The sequence below is a fragment of the Candoia aspera genome, chromosome 6, assembly GCF_035149785.1.
Source record: "Candoia aspera isolate rCanAsp1 chromosome 6, rCanAsp1.hap2, whole genome shotgun sequence".
Classification (NCBI taxonomy): Eukaryota; Metazoa; Chordata; class Lepidosauria; order Squamata; family Boidae; genus Candoia; species Candoia aspera.
The window spans coordinates 50,795,448-50,814,387 of NC_086158.1; the positions used below are offsets into that span (position 1 = coordinate 50,795,448).

Here is an 18,940-nt window from a genome sequence, read left to right on the forward strand (position 1 = left end):
CTTAAATGAGATTTAATGGAGTTTAAGAATTTCTGCTAATGTCTGCCTGTATAATTTATATAAATAATATTCAGGACTCTTTTTAGAAAAATCCCACCAGACTGAGATTTTTTTTTTTCAAGTGTGCTTGAAATATTCCATGGATCTGCCTCTGTGTTAGATCATGACAATATATTTCTGCATCTGTCTTTCAATTTATTCTAATACTTTGGATTTTTCCTTGTTTGGGATGTAAACTAATTACTGTTTTAAACAAATTTTGTTCTAATTAGTACCCTAAATAGAGTATAATAAAGAACTGCACCTACAAACCCAGGGTTGTGCAGTGATAATGGTGGCCAAGGTAAACCACATCATGGAAACTCCCTGAGCTGTGCTACATGCAACAGTAGACTTCTACACTTTATAACCTAATTGAAGTTGTTAATTTCTAAATTATGATCCTGATAGGGACCATCATAGGAGTTAGCAATAAAAGAAGACCCAGATGTCTGTTAATCTGTAATGTCTACACCCACTCCTTGTTTAGCAACCGAGTTCCATTCCAGCAACCAGGTTGTTAAGTGAAATGGTCACTAAGTAAACACATGATTGAAAGAGAGAGAGAGAGAGAGGTGCTGCAAAGATCACTTCTTGTTGTTGTCTCATTTACATAAAGTTCTCATACAGCTACACCAATATTACTCTCACTCTGGTGTGCATTGTTGTTGGGGGTATGAAATTTGGTCATAAATACATGCATTGGTCAGAAAATGAACTTTTTATTACCATCACATTTGCGAATGGTCACTAACTGAGGTAGCTGCTAAATGAAGAGTGGGCATACAACAAATCAACACATCTTCTTTCTTAGCAAGCAGCGTATGCATGTCAGCATAACTATCCCAACATAATCCAGATAACAATTGTACCTCAAGGACAACACAAACAGGGAAAAGTAGTTATGGCTTTTAGATTAGATTACATCACACACAAGAAAACAAGTATAGTGTACTGGTTAAAGGATTGACTAGAAGTGGGGAAACCCAGGTTCAAGTAAACCCTTACCCATAGATGCTCAATGGGTGACTGGGCCAGTCCCTCTCTCTTAGTCCAACCTACCTCACAGAGTTGTTGTTGGGAAAGGAAAGCTGTGTATGCGATCTTGAGCTCCTGAATGAAAGGTGGAATATTCATATACAAATAAATGGAAGATTAATACAGTAATGAACATTACATCTAGAAATATTACTACTGCCTTCTTTTTCTTAATGTTGATAAATTCTAGTGCATTTATGATAAATCCACTATTATCTTTCATTTTCCTTTTTTGGAATGTAACCTGTTTGATCTGTATGTATAATTTCACAAATGTACTTCCTCATACATTCACCAGTATAGTAGTAAATATCCTGTAATCGACATTTAGTAAAGAAATTGATCTATATGACTGTGGGTTTTTTGGATCATTCCCTTCTTTGTGTATTAACGTTACAAATGCCTCTTCCCAAGTCTTTGGTATTTGTTTCTGTTATTTGAATTTCATTCATCATCTTCAATAGTGGTTCTATTAGTTCCATTTCTAGCTTTTTATAGCATAGGGCCATCAGCCTCTCCTGGTACCTGGTACTTGACTAATTTTAATTTTCTTTATTGCTTCTTTAATCTCTTGGGTTGTTATTAATTTGCTTAAGATTTGTCTGTGTTCTTCAGGAGTCATTTTTTTGCCTGGAATATAATTCCTTAAAAAAATTGCAAGTTCTGGTACTTTCTCATCTTGTATATAATAGTTTATTTATTTCTGTTATTGTTCAGAAGAAATTTTTGAAAATAAAAAATTTCTTTTAATTCAAATTAAAACCACAAATATTTTTATTAAGTATGATCCCACAGAACATAAATGAAAGGAATAATAATTTATTAAGATATATGCTGACAGCAGCAAGAATCAGTCTGGAACAACATTGGAAAACAAAAGCGTTGCTGTCAATATAAGATTTGGAGACTAAAATTGAAGAATACACAACAACGGAAAAACTGACTGCATACATTCATAGCAGTAGTCTAACTAAATTCAAGCAGAAATAGTTCCCTTATAATACAACATGTCACAAAGCAAAGCAAGCTAAGACAATTAGATGATAGTTTTTGAAGAAAAAGAAAAGAAAATAATAATTCCAAACAGAAGTGAATAATAATGTCCAAAGTAAAATATAATAATATTCAAGCATCAGTTAGTGGCTGGGAAAAAAAGCAGGTGGAGGAGGAGGAGAGGGGAGGTACTAGAATACTCTTTTAATAATATTTTTTAAATTGTTTTTGTTTTGCTTTTTAATTTTTTTAAAAAAACCTTTAAGTATTTTTTTTGCTTTTTTGCTTGCATATTTTACTTACCCAATAAAACTTACCCAATAAAAAAGATGTTATAAAAAAAACCCCAAATTTCAATAGATACATTACATCCTTTTCAACAAGAAATAATATTTTAAAAACATATTGTTCCATGTCAGTAAGAAGCAATTACATGCATAAACTCACATTTGAGATTTAATATTTTCAGTTCTGGACAAAGAACTAAAAATGGACATAGTCAATAGACATACTATTCAGGCTTTTAAAGTTAAACATAGTATGTCTCCAACTATTCAGTGGTTTGCAGAATTTATTCATATAGAACAGCTATGAATGACTGTAATGAATCATAGTTTCACTTCACTGATATCTATAAATATACATCTTGTATGCTTTTGGGGGGGGGTTCAGCTTTTTTTCTTATAATTTTCTGTTTTCTTTTTCTTTGTTTTTTTTATTTAATTAAATAAAAAAACTCTTTAAAAAGATGTATTCTCTGTTGAAGTAGATGTTACAATATTAGTATTACAGTAGTGTAGAGAGTAAGGGAGATGACCTTGACAGTAAATATGCAAGAACCTTTACTTCGGCAAAGAGGGTTCAAATATACCTTAAGTCCTGGGAAGCAAGAACATATTGGGAAGCAGCTCAGGAAAATGCTTCTCTGATTCACTGGGGTATAAGAAAGAGGGGAAGTAAAGCACTATCAGATCTGCATAATCAGATTCTGTTATAAAACTCTATCAATTAAGTATAGTGCTAATCTTCCTATGGAATTAATTTTCTGGTATGGTCTACCTAGTGGGACCGACAAATAGTTGCCTACTATTTCAGGTAGACATCAAGAAACTTCTTAAACAAATTCCTTTTGTACATTTCTTCTATATCTCTGTGCTTTATACACTAAAATATACATACCTTTTATTGAGAACATTTTTTTCAGTTTACTTTTTATAGACATCTGCAGGCCTCAATAAATGAAAGTAATATGTAAGTTCCTCCTTCCCTATATAATAAAACGTTCAAGAATGCCTTTCTAGGGCTTATGATGTCTTTAAGAAGATTTGTTTATTAGAAAGTGTACAAGCTAGCACTGAAAGTTCTAGCAAGCCTATTAAATACTTGTTAACCACATAATCAGTTGAACAGCAATTTTTACCTGAAATCTTATTATAATTCAAAGAATATTAGAATTAGGGATATTCAAAACTCACCAATTTGGTAATGAAGCCTTTCAGAGAATTCTGGAACATTCTGTTCCCCCTCTGGACCATGCCATTTTAGGAGGGGTTGGTTTGGCTGTTTCTGGAAGCAAATCCTATGAAATGGAACTGGTTTAAAGTGTTCTGCTCATATTTGGAGAGTTTACTTCTAGAAATTGCCAGACTGCTCCCCAGAGGTTCAAAGGAGCTGAAGGAAGAACAGAATGTTCTGAAGTTCTCCAGAACATTCTAGTCTCAAATTGATGAGTTCTGCACATAAAAATTGCCTGTCATCTTCTTAACAATTGCCTAAACAAAGCAAGATTAGTACTTCCACTCTACAGTACTTCATGGTAAATGTGATTTCTATCACTTTTCTGGAATTTCCATAAAAAGATGCTCAGAAATAATGTCAAATCAAAGGACCCTTAATGGTATTACACATCAGAGAATCTGAAATTAAAGCTGCAAGGAAATCCCAAATGTATGAATTGTTTTTAAAAACTGCTGTTCTTTTTTCTGATCAAGTATCCAAAATGTTTAATATGACAGATGTATTCATATTAATTAGTGGTTAATATCCAGGTGCACACCCCAGTGTTGTTTCCTGAAGATCTTTCTGTTTAATTCTTTTTTAAAAATATTTTTTATAGAGGACAAAACACATATGCTTGTTAAAAAAAATTGCTTTGATGGTTTGTCAGTACAGTAGATTATAAATTGGGACAGTGGCAGTAGAAGTTCTTCATGACAAAAACTTATTTCAAACATCCATGATTAAGAGAATTGGTGTTAGATCATCTTCTAATGTTTTCACAAGTATGTATTTACTTTGATACTTAACAAAATTACAAAATTACTATATTTTTATTAAAATTAATCTGAAAAATAAGTAATTGCTTTATAATATACATATACATTTTAAAAATCTAACATTACATACTTTTGTAATCTGTCTTTAAGAAGTGATGATCATATATTTTTATTAGATTAAAATAGACTTTCTTTCAGAAACTGAGAGTGGTAGAAATAATTAAATTTTGAATCTTTTCAACAATTTCCTTTTTTATTTTGGAAGTGCAAATAAAAATTCCTTTTAATTCCTAGGATTATTTTCCCCAATGTTTAACATAAATTTGTTACAGTAATTTCAGCCCATTGTTTTGTGTCCATCCATCTCCAAACATGCTGAGCAATTGTTCTCCTTCATTAACATTAATAATTATCAGCAAAATTAACGCATTCCCCTTCGTTCTTCTCCTTCTCTAATCTTGGTGCAGAGAACCTCTCAGACTATCCCAACACAATTTTGCCTTACTTATCATCTTTGCTGCTGTTTGAATATTTTCTGACTTGTTAATATTGTTCTTGTATCATTATGCTGCAAAAGGAGCACTGTGCTCCAAATAAGGCCTATTTTTATGCCTGAATCTTGGATGGAAAACTTCTATTAATCCAAATTTAAATAGTATTGATCTTTTATGCCACTTAATCATATTGTTGACTTACTTTTAACACCTAAATTATACTTGCCAATATTATTGCCTGATTCTCAACAGTTATACTTCTGCTCTTTGTCCCTCTAGCTGCTAAATTTATTTAAAATGATTTTGAATGTTTACCATCTGTCAGATTCAGTCTGTCCACTGTTCATGTAAAACTGAAGTTTGTAAGACTGAAGAGACTGTGATTTGTTTTGGGTGAAAACTGAAGTTCAGCAAAATAAGTATCAAGAACTTTGAAACAGATTAATACAGTAATATTTCACCATATTGTACTTAATCTTTTACCAAAAAATATAGGTAGTTCACAAAAATGTCCTATGTGTGTCCACAGTTGTTGATATCAATCATTTATGGTATATTTGAAGACTTGACAGGAGGGAATTCTTATTTGCCACAGGCAATTAGTTGTGGCTAATTTTCCAATATGTATGTATTTGCATACAGGAATGACAAGGAATGATGCACCTCACGGCTTTGCCATGGTATTAGACAGAGTGTGTTCTAGCATTTAGTTCTTTACTCTTTGCTCTCTACTACTTTCTGTGCCCTAAAGGATGGGGCATAGTAATGGTAACAGAGCAGTAACAAGGAACGGGGTTTATTTTTGCTTCTTTTGTTCCCTTCAATAAATTGAGGTCCCATTTTTCTGAAATGTTTTGCATTTTAAAATAAACTGAACAATTAAGCTCTGTAGAATTCAGAACACAAACCTATCCAAGTGGTTCTTTCAGCGTCCTTTTTCTCTTTCATATTGTGCAATCTATTCCTCCAATTCCGGTCATAATTCATTAGGTGTCAGCTTTAAACCCTTAGTACTTCTTTCCTTGTTAACTTTTAAATGCATTGGCTTCAGTAAACAATATTAATAGTGAATTAATCATTTTTTCAGTGAAAGACTTTCCCCTCTAGCTATGTTTCCATGACTATGTTTTATCTATACAGACTACAAATAAATCTGGTAGTAAGCTAGTTTTGTAGATGAAAGCATATAAGAATAGTTCATTCTAATTACAGGTTACATAGCTCCTTCAGCTAATGAGCTATCCAACTGCTGAGAACTTCAGATAGCTGAGAACTGAGAACTTCAGATAGCTTCTGGTTGCTGAGGTGGGAAAAGCATTAGCATAATTGTTCTTGCTCCACTCAGAGGAGGCAAGGCTGATATATTGGATGAATTAGAGCTACAAATTTTCTAACTTGTTGCAGTTTGGTTTGCAAGAAGCTGTTACAGTACTATGCAGGGATTAAAAGAAACGAGTTGACTGACAGTCTTTTTCTCATAAGAATATAGATGAGTCTGCCGTGCCCCTAGTATGCATGTATTTATTCAATAGATTTGTATGGCTGCTCATTTCATGAATGTGACTCTGGGTGGTTACCAACATATTAAAACAATAAGAAACAATATTAGCAGAATAATTTTAAAAAAATGGTCACCAAGGATGAATCCAACAAGACAATAGACAAACCTCTCGATAGGTCATCTAACCTCCCAACCTCCATGTCATTTCCTTTAGTCTATCACCTTTCAAAGGAAGGATAGCCCTCCCTCCACCCACTCTGATCAACTCTGACTCCAAAACTCTGAGTTTGTGCTGTGGGTAAGCCTCAAAAGGGCTCTTTTCCCTATCCCCAAATTTATTCTTAAGGCTAATTTTAGGAAATCAGTTTTCACCATAGAGGTATTTGTGGGTATTCACTGTTTGAAGACTGTTGCTTTCACTTTCCTGCTTTGGCAAAGGAGTAAGTGTCCATGTAGTTCTGTTCTCCCAACAAGGCAGTTTAAGCTTAAGCTTAAGCTTAAGCAGATCAGCTAAAAAATGGTGGACATTATCTCTCCTATAAACATCATCTTCTCAGGATGAGTAAGGAAACAATTTGCCATAGACATATGGAGTTTCCTGTTGACTTTCTTTCTTACTCTAAGTTCTAGGATTTCCTGCTTCTTGTTATAATTTTCTGTAGAAGACCAAAAGCTAAGCTCTTTAACCATCATTCCTAGGTCTCCTTAAGATGTGCTATAGACTTGATTATATACATAATCAAAACTTTGTTTTTCAGCAGTCCAAAGTTGGTACCACCCAAATGAAGAAACAGGACTTAGTACTATGAATCTTTGGAGTATTGAATAATGACTAAAAGGGACTCATGCAGTGCATGCCATGTATGCTCATTACTCTAACATGTTGTTATTAGAAATTGCAGTATATACCTTCTCCACACCTACTGATGTGAAAAAGATGATAATTATTCAATTGTAGGGGTTGACATTGTTGGAGGAAAAGAGTTTGTGTGTGTGGACATGTATGAACATTCTTGAAAGTGAGACCTGAACCTGAACAGTGATTAGTGAACAAGATTTTATAATTATAACAGAAAGGAGACTTTTTAAAGAAATACTGATAGACATAGGCAAAGCCTAGCACCTAGTAACTACATCCTACCAGGTGGAGACTCAGAGAGCAAGTGGTCCATGCATGCGTGGTTGTGAATAAAGGCAGAAGGAAGTGACACAAGATGAGCAATGTTATTGACAAAGAGGAAGCAGATTAACAGAAAAAGAGGGGACACATCCATATGTCCTTCACTTTCTAGCTACACCTCAGTGTCTCTTGTGGTCAATAGGTTGTGAAGTCTTGAAGAGTCAATATCAGTCACACTTCCAAAAACATAATACCCAAATGCTCCAAAAAGCCATTTTCCCAATTTGATCATTATAGTTCAATAACTGATACTGAATTTTAAATAAACATAGGCCAAGGGCACAAAATACTGCCACATGCATGTCATAAGACATAGAACTCGTTTGACACGAAGAGGGAAAAGAAGCTTTGTAAGCTGAGGGCAAGCCTGTAGTTTACAGAATTTTGGCAACCTCTTTTTTTTGTTTATTCGTTTAGTCGCTTCTGACTCTTCGTGACTTCATGGACCAGCCCATGCCAGAGCTTCCTGTCGGTCGTCAACACCCCCAGCTCCCCCAGGGACAAGTCCGTCACCTCTAGAATATCATCCATCCACCTTGCCCTTGGTCGGCCCCTCTTCCTTTTGCCTTCCACTCTCCCTAGCATCAGCATCTTCTCCAGGGTGTCCTGTCTTCTCATTATGTGGCCAAAGTATTTCATTTTTGCCTTTAATACCATTCCCTCAAGTGAGCAGTCTGGCTTTCTTTCTTGGAGTATGGACTGGTTTGATCTTCTTGCAGTCCAAGGCACTCTCAGAATTTTCCTCCAACACCACAGTTCAAAAGCATCTATCTTCCTTCTCTCAGCCTTCCTTATGGTCCAGCTCTCGCAGCCATATGTTACTACAGGGAACACCATTGCTTTAACTATGCGGACCTTTGTTGTCAGTGTGATATCTCTGCTCTTAACTATTTTATCGAGATTTGTCATTGCTCTTCTCCCAAGGATTAAGCGTCTTCTGATTTCCTGACTGCAGTCAGCATCTGCAGTAATCTTCGCACCTAGAAATACAAAGTCTTTCACTGCTTCTACATTTTCTCCCTCTATTTGCCAGTTATCAATCAAGCTGGTTGCCATAATCTTGGTTTTTTTGAGGTTTAGCTGCAAGCCAGCTTTTGCACTTTCTTCTTTCACCTTCATCATAAGGCTCCTCAGTTCCTCTTCGCTTTCAGCCATCAAAGTGGTATCATCTGCATATCTGAGATTGTTAATGTTTCTTCCAACAATTTTAACTCCAGCCTTGGATTCCTCAAGCCCAGCATGTCGCATGATGTGTTCTGCATACAAGTTGAATAGGTAGGGTGAGAGTATACAGCCCTGCCGTACTCCTTTCCCAATCTTAAACCAGTCCGTTGTTCCGTGGTCTGTTCTTACTGTTGCTACTTGGTTGTTATACAGATTCTTCAGGAGGCAGACAAGATGACTTGGTATCCCCATACCACTAAGAACTTGCCACAATTTGTTATGGTCCACACAGTCAAAGGCTTTAGAATAGTCAATAAAACAGAAATAGATGTTTTTCTGAAACTCCCTGGCTTTTTCCATTATCCATCGGATATTAGCAATTTGGTCCCTAGTTCCTCTGCCTTTTCTAAACCCAGCTTGTATATCTGGCAATCCTTGCTCCATGAATTGCTGAAGTCTACCTTGCAGGATCTTGAGCATTACTTTACTGGCATGTGAAATGAGTGCCACTGTTCGATAGTTTGAACATTCATTAGTGTTTCCCTTTTTTGGTATGGGGATATAAGTTGATTTTTTCCAATCTGATGGCCATTCTTGTGTTTTCCAAATTTGCTGGCATATAGCATGCATTACCTTGACAGCATCATCTTGCAAGATTTTGAACAGTTCAGCTGGGATGCTGTCGTCTCCTACTGCCTTGTTATTAGCAATGCTTCTTAAGGCCCATTCAACCTCACTCTTCAGGATGTCTGGCTCTAGCTCACTGACCACACCGTCAAAGCTATCCCCGATATTGTTATCCTTCCTATACAGGTCTTCTGTATATTCTTGCCACCTTTTCTTGATCTCTTCTTCTTCTGTTAGGTCCTTGCCATCTTTGTTTTTGATCATACCCATTTTTGCCTGGAATTTACCTCCGATGTTTCTAATTTTCTGGAAGAGGTCTCTTGTCCTTCCTATTCTATTGTCTTCTTCCACTTCTGTGCATTGCTTGTTTAAAAATAATTCCTTATCTCTTCTGGCTAACCTCTGGAATTTTGCATTTAATTGGGCATATCTCCCCCTGTCACTGTTGCCTTTTGCTTTCCTTCTTTCTTGGGCTACTTCTAGTGTCTCAGCAGACAGCCATTTTGCCTTCTTGGTTTTCTCTTCCTTTGGGATGTATTTTGTTGCCGCCTCTTGAACAATGTTGCGGACTTCTGTCCATAGTTCTTCTGGGACCCTATCTACTAAGTCCAGTCCCTTAAATCTATTCTTCACCTCCACTGCATATTCCTTAGGAATATTAGTGAGCTCATATCTAGCTGATCTGTGGGTCTTCCCTAATCTCTTTAGTCTGATCCTAAATTGTGCAAGAAGTTCGTGATCTGAACTACAGTCAGCTCCAGGTCTTGTTTTTACCGACTGTATAGATGTCCGCCACCTTTGGCTGCAAAGGATGTAATCAATCTGGTTTCGGTGGTTTCCATCTGGTGAAGTCCATGTATAAAGCCGTCTCTGAGGTTGCTGGAAGAGAGTGTTTGTTATGCACATTGAGTTGTCTTGGCAAAATTCTATCAGACTATGTCCTGCTTTGTTTTGTTCACCCAGGCCATGCTTACCTGTAATTCCTGGTGTCATTTGACTGCCCACCTTAGCATTCCAGTCTCCCGTGATGAAAATAACATCTCTTTTAGGCGTGTTGTCCAGTAGGTGCTACAGATCCTCATAGAACTGCTCTACTTCAGCTTCTTCAGCATCTGTGGGTGGGGCGTATATTTGGATTACTGTGATGTTAGATGGCTTGCCCTGAATTCGAATTGAGATCATTCTATCATTTTTTGGCAACCTAAGAAAATGAAATTACTTATAAATTTACCTTTATACATTCCTACTCTCCTAGGGACAAGGGGAAAAGCCTCCCCCTCTGGTGATATCATTGTGTCTCTAGTCTCCTGCAGGCCTCAAGACACTGAAAATTGTGGAAAAAAAAATATGGCTGCATGCCACAAATGGATGTTCTGCTCTACCCTAAAAAGTTAAAATCCAATATTCTATTTTCTTTAGAAAGCTGGCTTTAATTCAGAAATTAAATTTTCTCCAAGCCTTTTTCCTTCAGCCAAATCTAGTTTGCTAAAATAGCATTGCCTTTAGTTCTTTGAATTAATATGATCAACAAAATAATTCTAGACCTCTGTAAAGATTATGTCACTGTCATTTACACATCTCTGTAAATTTACAAAACTATATTACAATGAAATATTACTTTTTAATAAAAGGTTGTAACACTGTATAAACTACTGTTACACTTCAACATATAGGATTTGGAAATACAAATCTTGAAAGTACTTGCTAATTAATAGTTGGATTTACATGTGATTTCATTCACAACCAACTCTAAGCAGCATACTGTATATTGCAATATAAGAACAGCATGAAGAAATGTTTGATGGCAGTGATTGAAGTTAAGATGATGTACTTATTTCTGCTATTGAATAATAGATGTTACTATAAGTTCCTTTGTTTACATTTATAGTATGTTATGTGTAAGGCTGGGGAACTAACTGGGGAAGGCAATGGCAAACCACCCCGCTATAGTCTGCCAAGAAAACGTCGCAAAAGTGGCATCCCCCCAAAGGGTCAGACATGACTAGGTGCTTGCACAGGGGACCTTTCACCTTTTACCATGTGTAAGGCACTCAGATGATTTTAAGTTCAAACCCACAGTCTGAAGATAAAATGTCACCTTGGTCATTACCATATTTTATATATTATTATTGTTGTAGTTTAGTCTATATTATGTGTTTTTAATATTTTATTTAACTATATTTAATTACATTTTTAATGCTGTACCCTACCCAGAGATTCATGCATGACAATCAGTAAAGAAATATTTAAAATTAAATAAATTAAACAATTACACCTTAAAGAATTAAGGTTTACTGAAATCCTGCCCTTCCAAAGTTTAAGATTCATGCTTCATAGAGTTTTAAATCTACAGAGCTATTTATGAATTTTGGCAAAAAAATACAAGATACAGCATATTGCCCATGAAACTGATGGTTCTTGAATCAACAGTATAAGCTGGCATATTTATGTTTCTATGTATGTTCCTGATAAAAGTTCTGTATGATGCTTATAAATTATCCATATAACTTTAGTTATTTTATTGTAGTTATTTTAATTTATTATTACAGTCATAGATCAGAGTAACTTAAAAATAAAATAATAATAAAATAGATACATCCAAATTGACACATAATATAGCTAAAATAATATACCAGAAAACATATAAAACTATATTAACATAAAACAAGACTTGAACTTACCCTCTTAAAGCAAACCTTTACATTCTGTTCTAGCCATCTTACAGAACCTAGCTACATTACCTGAAATCTCCACCTCTTGATCAGCTACAAGGAGACTGAAGTAGTTAACTCGGTCCTGCCTAAATATTGTGCTATAACTGGGGAAATATCCAAATATCTCTATATTGGCACCCTCAGTCCCAATATTGACCCGCCTCATCCACATTTGGTATATGCAGAATTTAGGTTTAATGAAGACAAGTGCACAGAACAGAAGAAGGCTGTGATTAAAAGATTTCCACCTTCTCACTCATTAAAACATTCCAAAGCCCCACGCCCCCCTTCCTGTCTCCTTCTCACACTGTTTCTAACGGTCAGCCATGCCAGCCGCAGATGTCTCCAGCAGGACAACCTTGACTCCCCCCTTCTAGCCCAAACAGCAGCAATTCACACTCTTTGCAATTCCCCCTCCCCTCTTCCCGCTTGACACGTGTTGCCTCATCAGTGCAGATGAACACGATCAGACGGTTCAGCAATCATTGATTGTGGAGTCTGATATTCTATAAAAGAGGCAGTGCAGCTATACATGACCCACAGATGAGATTTCCTGCTGTTCTTTAGGAGTTTTGCAAAACCTACCCTCCAGAGAAACAGATTATCAAAACAATTATACATCTGTTCAATTGCTTTTTTTTTTTTAAACCTGTTTCTTTTGTAATTGCTTTATCTTGACTTGGGTTTGTGGAATGTTGATTTTTGGCTCATTTCAGTTACAGTTCACTTTAAGAATTCTATAAGACAGAACAACACAGCAACACTTTTCATATGCAGAATAAATAAGACTTTAATGTGATCTGGAACATTAGTAAATATAAATTACTTTTTAAAAAAAATAAACATATAAATGTAAAAGATTGATTTCACTGCAAACTTTATAGGTCATTATTTTTCACAAAGCACTGCGCAACTTTTGGTGGTGGTGGAATTGCACTGCTGTATATAAGATATAATTTATAAAGTATAATATATATTATAATATATAATATAAAGTATAATAGATTATCTAATCACATTTATAGAATTTAATTCAAGGATGAAGCCATTTTATTTATATAGCAGTGATGAGCTTCAATTTGTCAAAAAGTTAAGTAAAATAAGTTTGCTATCACCTTTACTCTTTGATTCTTGTTTTTCTTCTTTGATGCTCTTACGTTTTCTCCCTTATGTTCTAAAATAGAACAGATGTAATATAATTTTTTTTTTTAATTGAATGGTGTCTTCTAGGAGAAGGAGAAATTGTATGTGGAACTGAAGCACATTTTAGCTCGTCAGCCTGGGCCAGAAGCAGCAGAACAATTACAGCTGTATCGGCACACACTGCGGGAGAAGACGAAACAGCTTAAAGTAAGAGGGTTCCTCTCTCCCAACTTCCTATAAATAAGACTTAGGTGTATTCTCCTAGCCTCCTAATTAACAATAATTAAGCATAGAATTTTGTAACCTACAAAAACACTTAAAGGTTGAGCTAAACTTTTTAATTCATAGTGAGTACTGCAAGAAGATTGATTTTTTTTCTACTTTTTTCTTTGTTACAGCTTCACAGGAAATGCTCTGATAGTGTTCTGACTTTACTAAAGGTGTTTTGAGTTCATATCAGAAGTTTTAAGCTCAAAACAGAGTAATTTCAGTTTGGAACACTTCTGGTAACCAGGCCTCCTACCCAAAAGAGAGGGCCATCCAGCTTGTTGCATAGCTTGGAGAAAGATGCACAAAATATGGAACTTTGGATAGGAGTTACTTTTGTTACACAGTAACATTTGTAATGGCTTCTTAATTTTCCTAAAACTTCCTTATTAGAAGTTCCTAGATTCTTGAATGCCTGGTTAAGGGGTTTTAGCCCAGCCTTGCCAGGGGGAAGCCTAACACTAAAAATAACAGATTCTGATGACAATCAGGATGGTGAAGTTGTTACCTTTATGTCTTATTTGTAGAATTTTAGAAAGTGTTTAGATGTAAGTAGTTGTAAACTGAATACTTCTAGATTAATCTTTGGTCTGATCCAAATTCTTCTTGTAGTCCTAATTCTTTAGTTTAACAAAAATTGGTAAATGTAGGGAAAAATCATTTTTGGGTAATATTAGTGAATCATATTAAGGACAATTTTAAATAAATATTTATGAAATTGTACATGTGTTTTTTAGAGTTTTCATCCTACCTTTCATACAGGAGCAAAAGGCAGCATTAACTCAATTAATCAACTAAAAGCTGATGTGCAAATTTCCTAATTGTGTCAAGAGCAGCATTTTGTGAAATATTTGTTTATCAAATTAAGATGAAAAACTAATTTAATAAACCATTACTGTAAATGTGGATTCTTCTATAGCAATTGGAGGCATTGCTAGAATTTTATATGAGCTTCAATTTCCTTTTCAAATAGATATAATTTTCTAATAAACCAGTCAAACTATTTTCCTTCTGTTCTTAACAACTTTGCAGAAATGGGTAGAGAAAACATAGCTAAATCTTTTCTTTAATAGATGCTGTTGTATTCTATTTGCACTGACTGGAACAATCTTTTTAAATCCCAAATGATAGAATCATGGAATACTAGAATGGAAGGTTTTGAAGGGATCTTGGAGATCTTCTAGTCCAACTCCTGTCTAGTGCAGGTCTTGACTTCTACAGCTTCACCAACAGATAGCCATCCAGACTCTGTTTAAATACCTCCAGGGAAGGAGAGGCTTTCATCACCTCCTAAGATAGTCTATTCCCTTGTGGAAAATCTTTTACTGTTCAGAATTTCTTCCTGATGTCCAACCAAAATATGTTTCCCTGGTGAAATTGGCTGTTTCTTCTCCTGTCCTTTGGGGCAACAAGAACAGCTCTGCCCACTCTTCTATATTACAGCTCTTCATATACTAATTATAGCTATTACGTCACCCCACAGTCTTCCCTTCTCCAGACTAAACATACTCAATGCCTTAAGCCATTCCTCCTAAGTTGTTCTTTCTAGTTCCCTTGGTTGCTCTTCTCTGGACATTGTCCAGTTTGTCAGTATCCTTCCTAAAACCTGGGGCTAGGTTACCTGAGGGACCGCCTCTTCCCCATTACATCAACCCGTCCCACCTGATCATGCACAGAGGGCATGTTGCAGACCCTGTCTACAAGAGAATTCCCTTTTGTGGGGTCCAGGAAGTGTACCTTTTCTGCTTTTGTTGTAAACTGCCCAGAGTCCCTCTGGTGGGAGGAAATGGGCGGTGACAAATTTGATAAATAAAAAAATAAAAATAAAAATGTGGTGACCAGAACTGGATACAGTATTGTAGATTAAGTCTGACAATGGAAATTGGAGAGAAACAATTACATCTGTGGGACTGTAATGCAAGGCTGTGTAGTAACAAAAGATAATTTTTGCCTTCTAAAACCTATTGAATCACTCAGTTAAATGGCAACCTCGCTTATTTACCAGATGTGAAGATGAGCTTTTCTCAACAAACATTTACCTGTGATTGAGGAGGGATATTAACTTGCATTTCTGGATAAGAATATGAGAACAGCTGTAGACCTTGCTAATGCAAGCCTGGATACCTTTGAAGATTAGCCGGAAGACTGACTATTAAATTGGAGGGGTTCTCTCACTTCATTTGCTGCACAGTTTTGTTCTTTTCTTTCTCCCTCCTTACCTTCCCTGTGCAGTTATCCCTTCCTGAGGCCCAGTCTCCATCTTGTTTTTTTTTCTTCTCTTTTATATTTTCTACAGAGGGGGTAAGTGGGCAGTGTTTGTGTGTCAGTGTGTGTGTTTGAGAAAGAGATTGAACTTACTTTTTTCTCCGTATCAAGTTGGCTTGTCTGTATGACAGAAAGAATTATATCATTACACAAATTACCTAAAATAATGTAAATTAATATGAATGAAGTAAGTTTGGATTTAATGGACATTCAGGACTAAGAGACGTTGCTTCTAAGTATACCATTGTTCCTGTCTGTTCTGTGTTAGTCAGACTGCATGTGAAATATTGCATCCAGTTCTGGGTACTGCTTGGTAGGGATGACACTGAGAAACTGGAGAATGTGCAGAGAAAAACAAAATGAAAATGGGCCTGGAATGAAAAAACTTATGGGAAACAGTGCAGGCACTGGGTATGCTTACCCTGGAGAAGAGAAGACTGAGGGGAGACATGATAGCTCTTTCTATGATTCTAGTGTTGTGAGAAAACCACTCACTTTGATTAGAAACCAAAGCATGTGTTTTCATATATTTAATTATATTATACCTCCCCACTAGGCATCTAAAGGACTGTCATGTAGAAAATGGAACAGAGGGTTTTTTCCCCAAAGGATAGGACAATGTGTTTAAATTACAAGGAGGTAGATATTGGTTGGACATTGGAAAAAAATCCAAAGGTTAGAGCTGTTCACTAATGAAACAAACTCTCTTGGGATATGGTAGACTCTCCTTTGCTGGAGGGCCATCTGTCAGGAATGCTGCAGTGTAGATTGCTGCATTGTCTAGGGGACTGGATTGGAGGTCCCATCCACACCTTACGTCCTTGGGTTCTATGAAACACAACAAAAAGTAATTGCAAAAAAGCAGATGTTGACAATGAATAGTAGTGAGATTATTAAGAAACTACCTTATATCCTAAGGCTTTTTTAAACATGATGGCCAAAGTTAGGATGAGGTGAGCATCTCTAGCGGAGTAATTTCATAGACTGGAATAAGTATAGAAAGAACATTTGCTCTCTCTTTTCCCTTTCTCATTTTTCCAAATCTGTTGGTGCAAGCAGCATTCACTGCACAAACTCATGATAGATGATAGAATGGCTTAAGGCTCAAAGGCTTAATTGTGATTGCTCAGTGCAATCAAAATTCCCCTTGTTCCAAGGATGGACTTGTGCTACATCTTTTCTAAACATAAAATAGCATAACAGCAAGTCACTGATTTGGTGCACTATAAGAGGTTTTGTTTTGGCTTTTTAAGGTTTTATCTTCTGAGCTGAATATGTATGAATCGCAGAGTCAAGAATACAAATATGAAATTGAAAGACTTGCAAATGAACTTCTGAATATAAAGAAGAAATACCTCACTCAAAAACGCAAGGAGCATGAAAACAAGTAAGAAAATTTTAGCAATTGTAGTAAGACCAATTGCAAGAATAGTATATAATGCAAAATGACTAGCTGAACTCTGATAGTGACAGCACTTTTCAAGTCACCTATGTGGAGTAGGTGACACATATTTCCAGGATTAGATAATTGAGGTTGGCCACAATTGGAATTTTCTGTTTTGTTGTTTATTCGTTTAGTCGCTTCCGACTCTTCGTGACTTCATGGACCAGCCCACGCCAGAGCTTCCTGTCGGTCGTCAACACCTCCAGCTCCCCCAGGGACGAGTCCGTCACCTCTAGAATATCATCCATCCACCTTGCCCTTGGTCGGCCCCTCTTCCTTTTGCCCTCCACTCTCCCTAGCATCAGCATCTTCTCCAGGGTGTCCTGTCTTCTCATTATGTGGCCAAAGTATTTCAGTTTTGCCTTTAATATCATTCCCTCAAGTGAGCAGTCTGGCTTGATTTCCTGGAGTATGGACTGGTTTGATCTTCTTGCAGTCCAAGGCACTCTCAGAATTTTCCTTCAACACCACAGTTCAAAAGCATCGATCTTCCTTCTCTCAGCCTTCCTTATGGTCCAGCTCTCGCAGCCATATGTTACTACGGGGAACACCATTGCTTTAACTATGCAGACCTTTGTTGTCAGTGTGATGTCTCTGCTCTTAACTATTTTATCGAGATTTGTCATTGCTCTTCTCCCAAGGATTAAGCGTCTTCTGATTTCCTGACTGCAGTCAGCATCTGCAGTAATCTTTGCACCTAGAAACACAAAGTCTTTCACTGCTTCTACATTTTCTCCCTCTATTTGCCAGTTATCAATCAAGCTGGTTGCCATAATCTTGGTTTTTTTGAGGTTTAGCTGCAAGCCAGCTTTTGCACTTTCTTCTTTCACCTTCATCATAAGGCTCCTCAGTTCCTCTTCGCTTTCAGCCATCAAAGTGGTATCATCTGCATATCTGAGATTGTTAATGTTTCTTCCAACAATTTTAACTCCAGCCTTGGATTCCTCAAGCCCAGCATGTCGCATGATGTGTTCTGTGTACAGGTTGAATAGGTAGGGTGAGAGTATACAGCCCTGCCGTACTCCTTTCCCAATCTTAAACCAGTCCGTTGTTCCGTGGTCTGTTCTTACTGTTGCTACTTGGTTGTTATACAGATTTCTCAGGAGGCAGACAAGATGACTTGGTATCTCCATACCACTAAGAACTTGCCACAATTTGTTATGGTATTATCACAATTTTCTGTTACTGTAAGTGAAATGCCCCATCTCTCTTTCAGTCTCTCAATCTATTTATTTTACCATAATCCAACCTATAATGCCAATATATATCTAGAAGGTACTTATATTTGGCATTCTGAATTTGTTATGCATTTACAAAATTCGTTTATGACATACCACAAAGAAACTTTAGTCTTTTGTATAGATGTGTAGATAGAGTTTTCACCAGATAGGATTACAAAAAGTAGGCAATTCTTCCAAAATGTTCTCTGTTGAGAATATTTCTGTTCTCTACTTTACCAATTTAATGCAAACTAGTAGTTTAAGAGAAGTATTACAATGCAGATATGGTAGAAACCAATGTCACTACTGAACTTTGATGATGCAGCTAATGCACTCTGCAACTGTTGTGCCAACTTCTATATAGTCAAGGCAGGGATTTAAAGAGTTCAGATTATAAAATAGATACTGTGCTTTGAGATAAACATTAGGGGTTTTTTTTGTATTAGATATTTATCCCTCCTTTATTATTATTTTTTATAAATAACTCAATGTGGCAAACATACCTAATGCTCCTCCCTCCTCCTGTTTTCCCCACAACAACAACCCTGTGAGGTGAGCTGGGGTGAGAGAGAGTG

The 18,940-nt window shown here is 36.3% G+C and overlaps 1 protein-coding gene across 1 annotated transcript in view; it reads left to right on the top strand.

The window, feature by feature from the left end:
• The window catches only part of CFAP58 (cilia and flagella associated protein 58), a 94,033-nt gene that overhangs the window by 71,732 nt on the left and 3,361 nt on the right, over positions 1-18,940 (top strand). The window contains exons 16-17 of the mRNA XM_063307801.1: positions 13,257-13,376; positions 16,955-17,088. Coding sequence (XP_063163871.1) covers positions 13,257-13,376; positions 16,955-17,088 — 254 coding nt within the window. The remainder of the gene's footprint in view (positions 1-13,256; positions 13,377-16,954; positions 17,089-18,940) is intronic.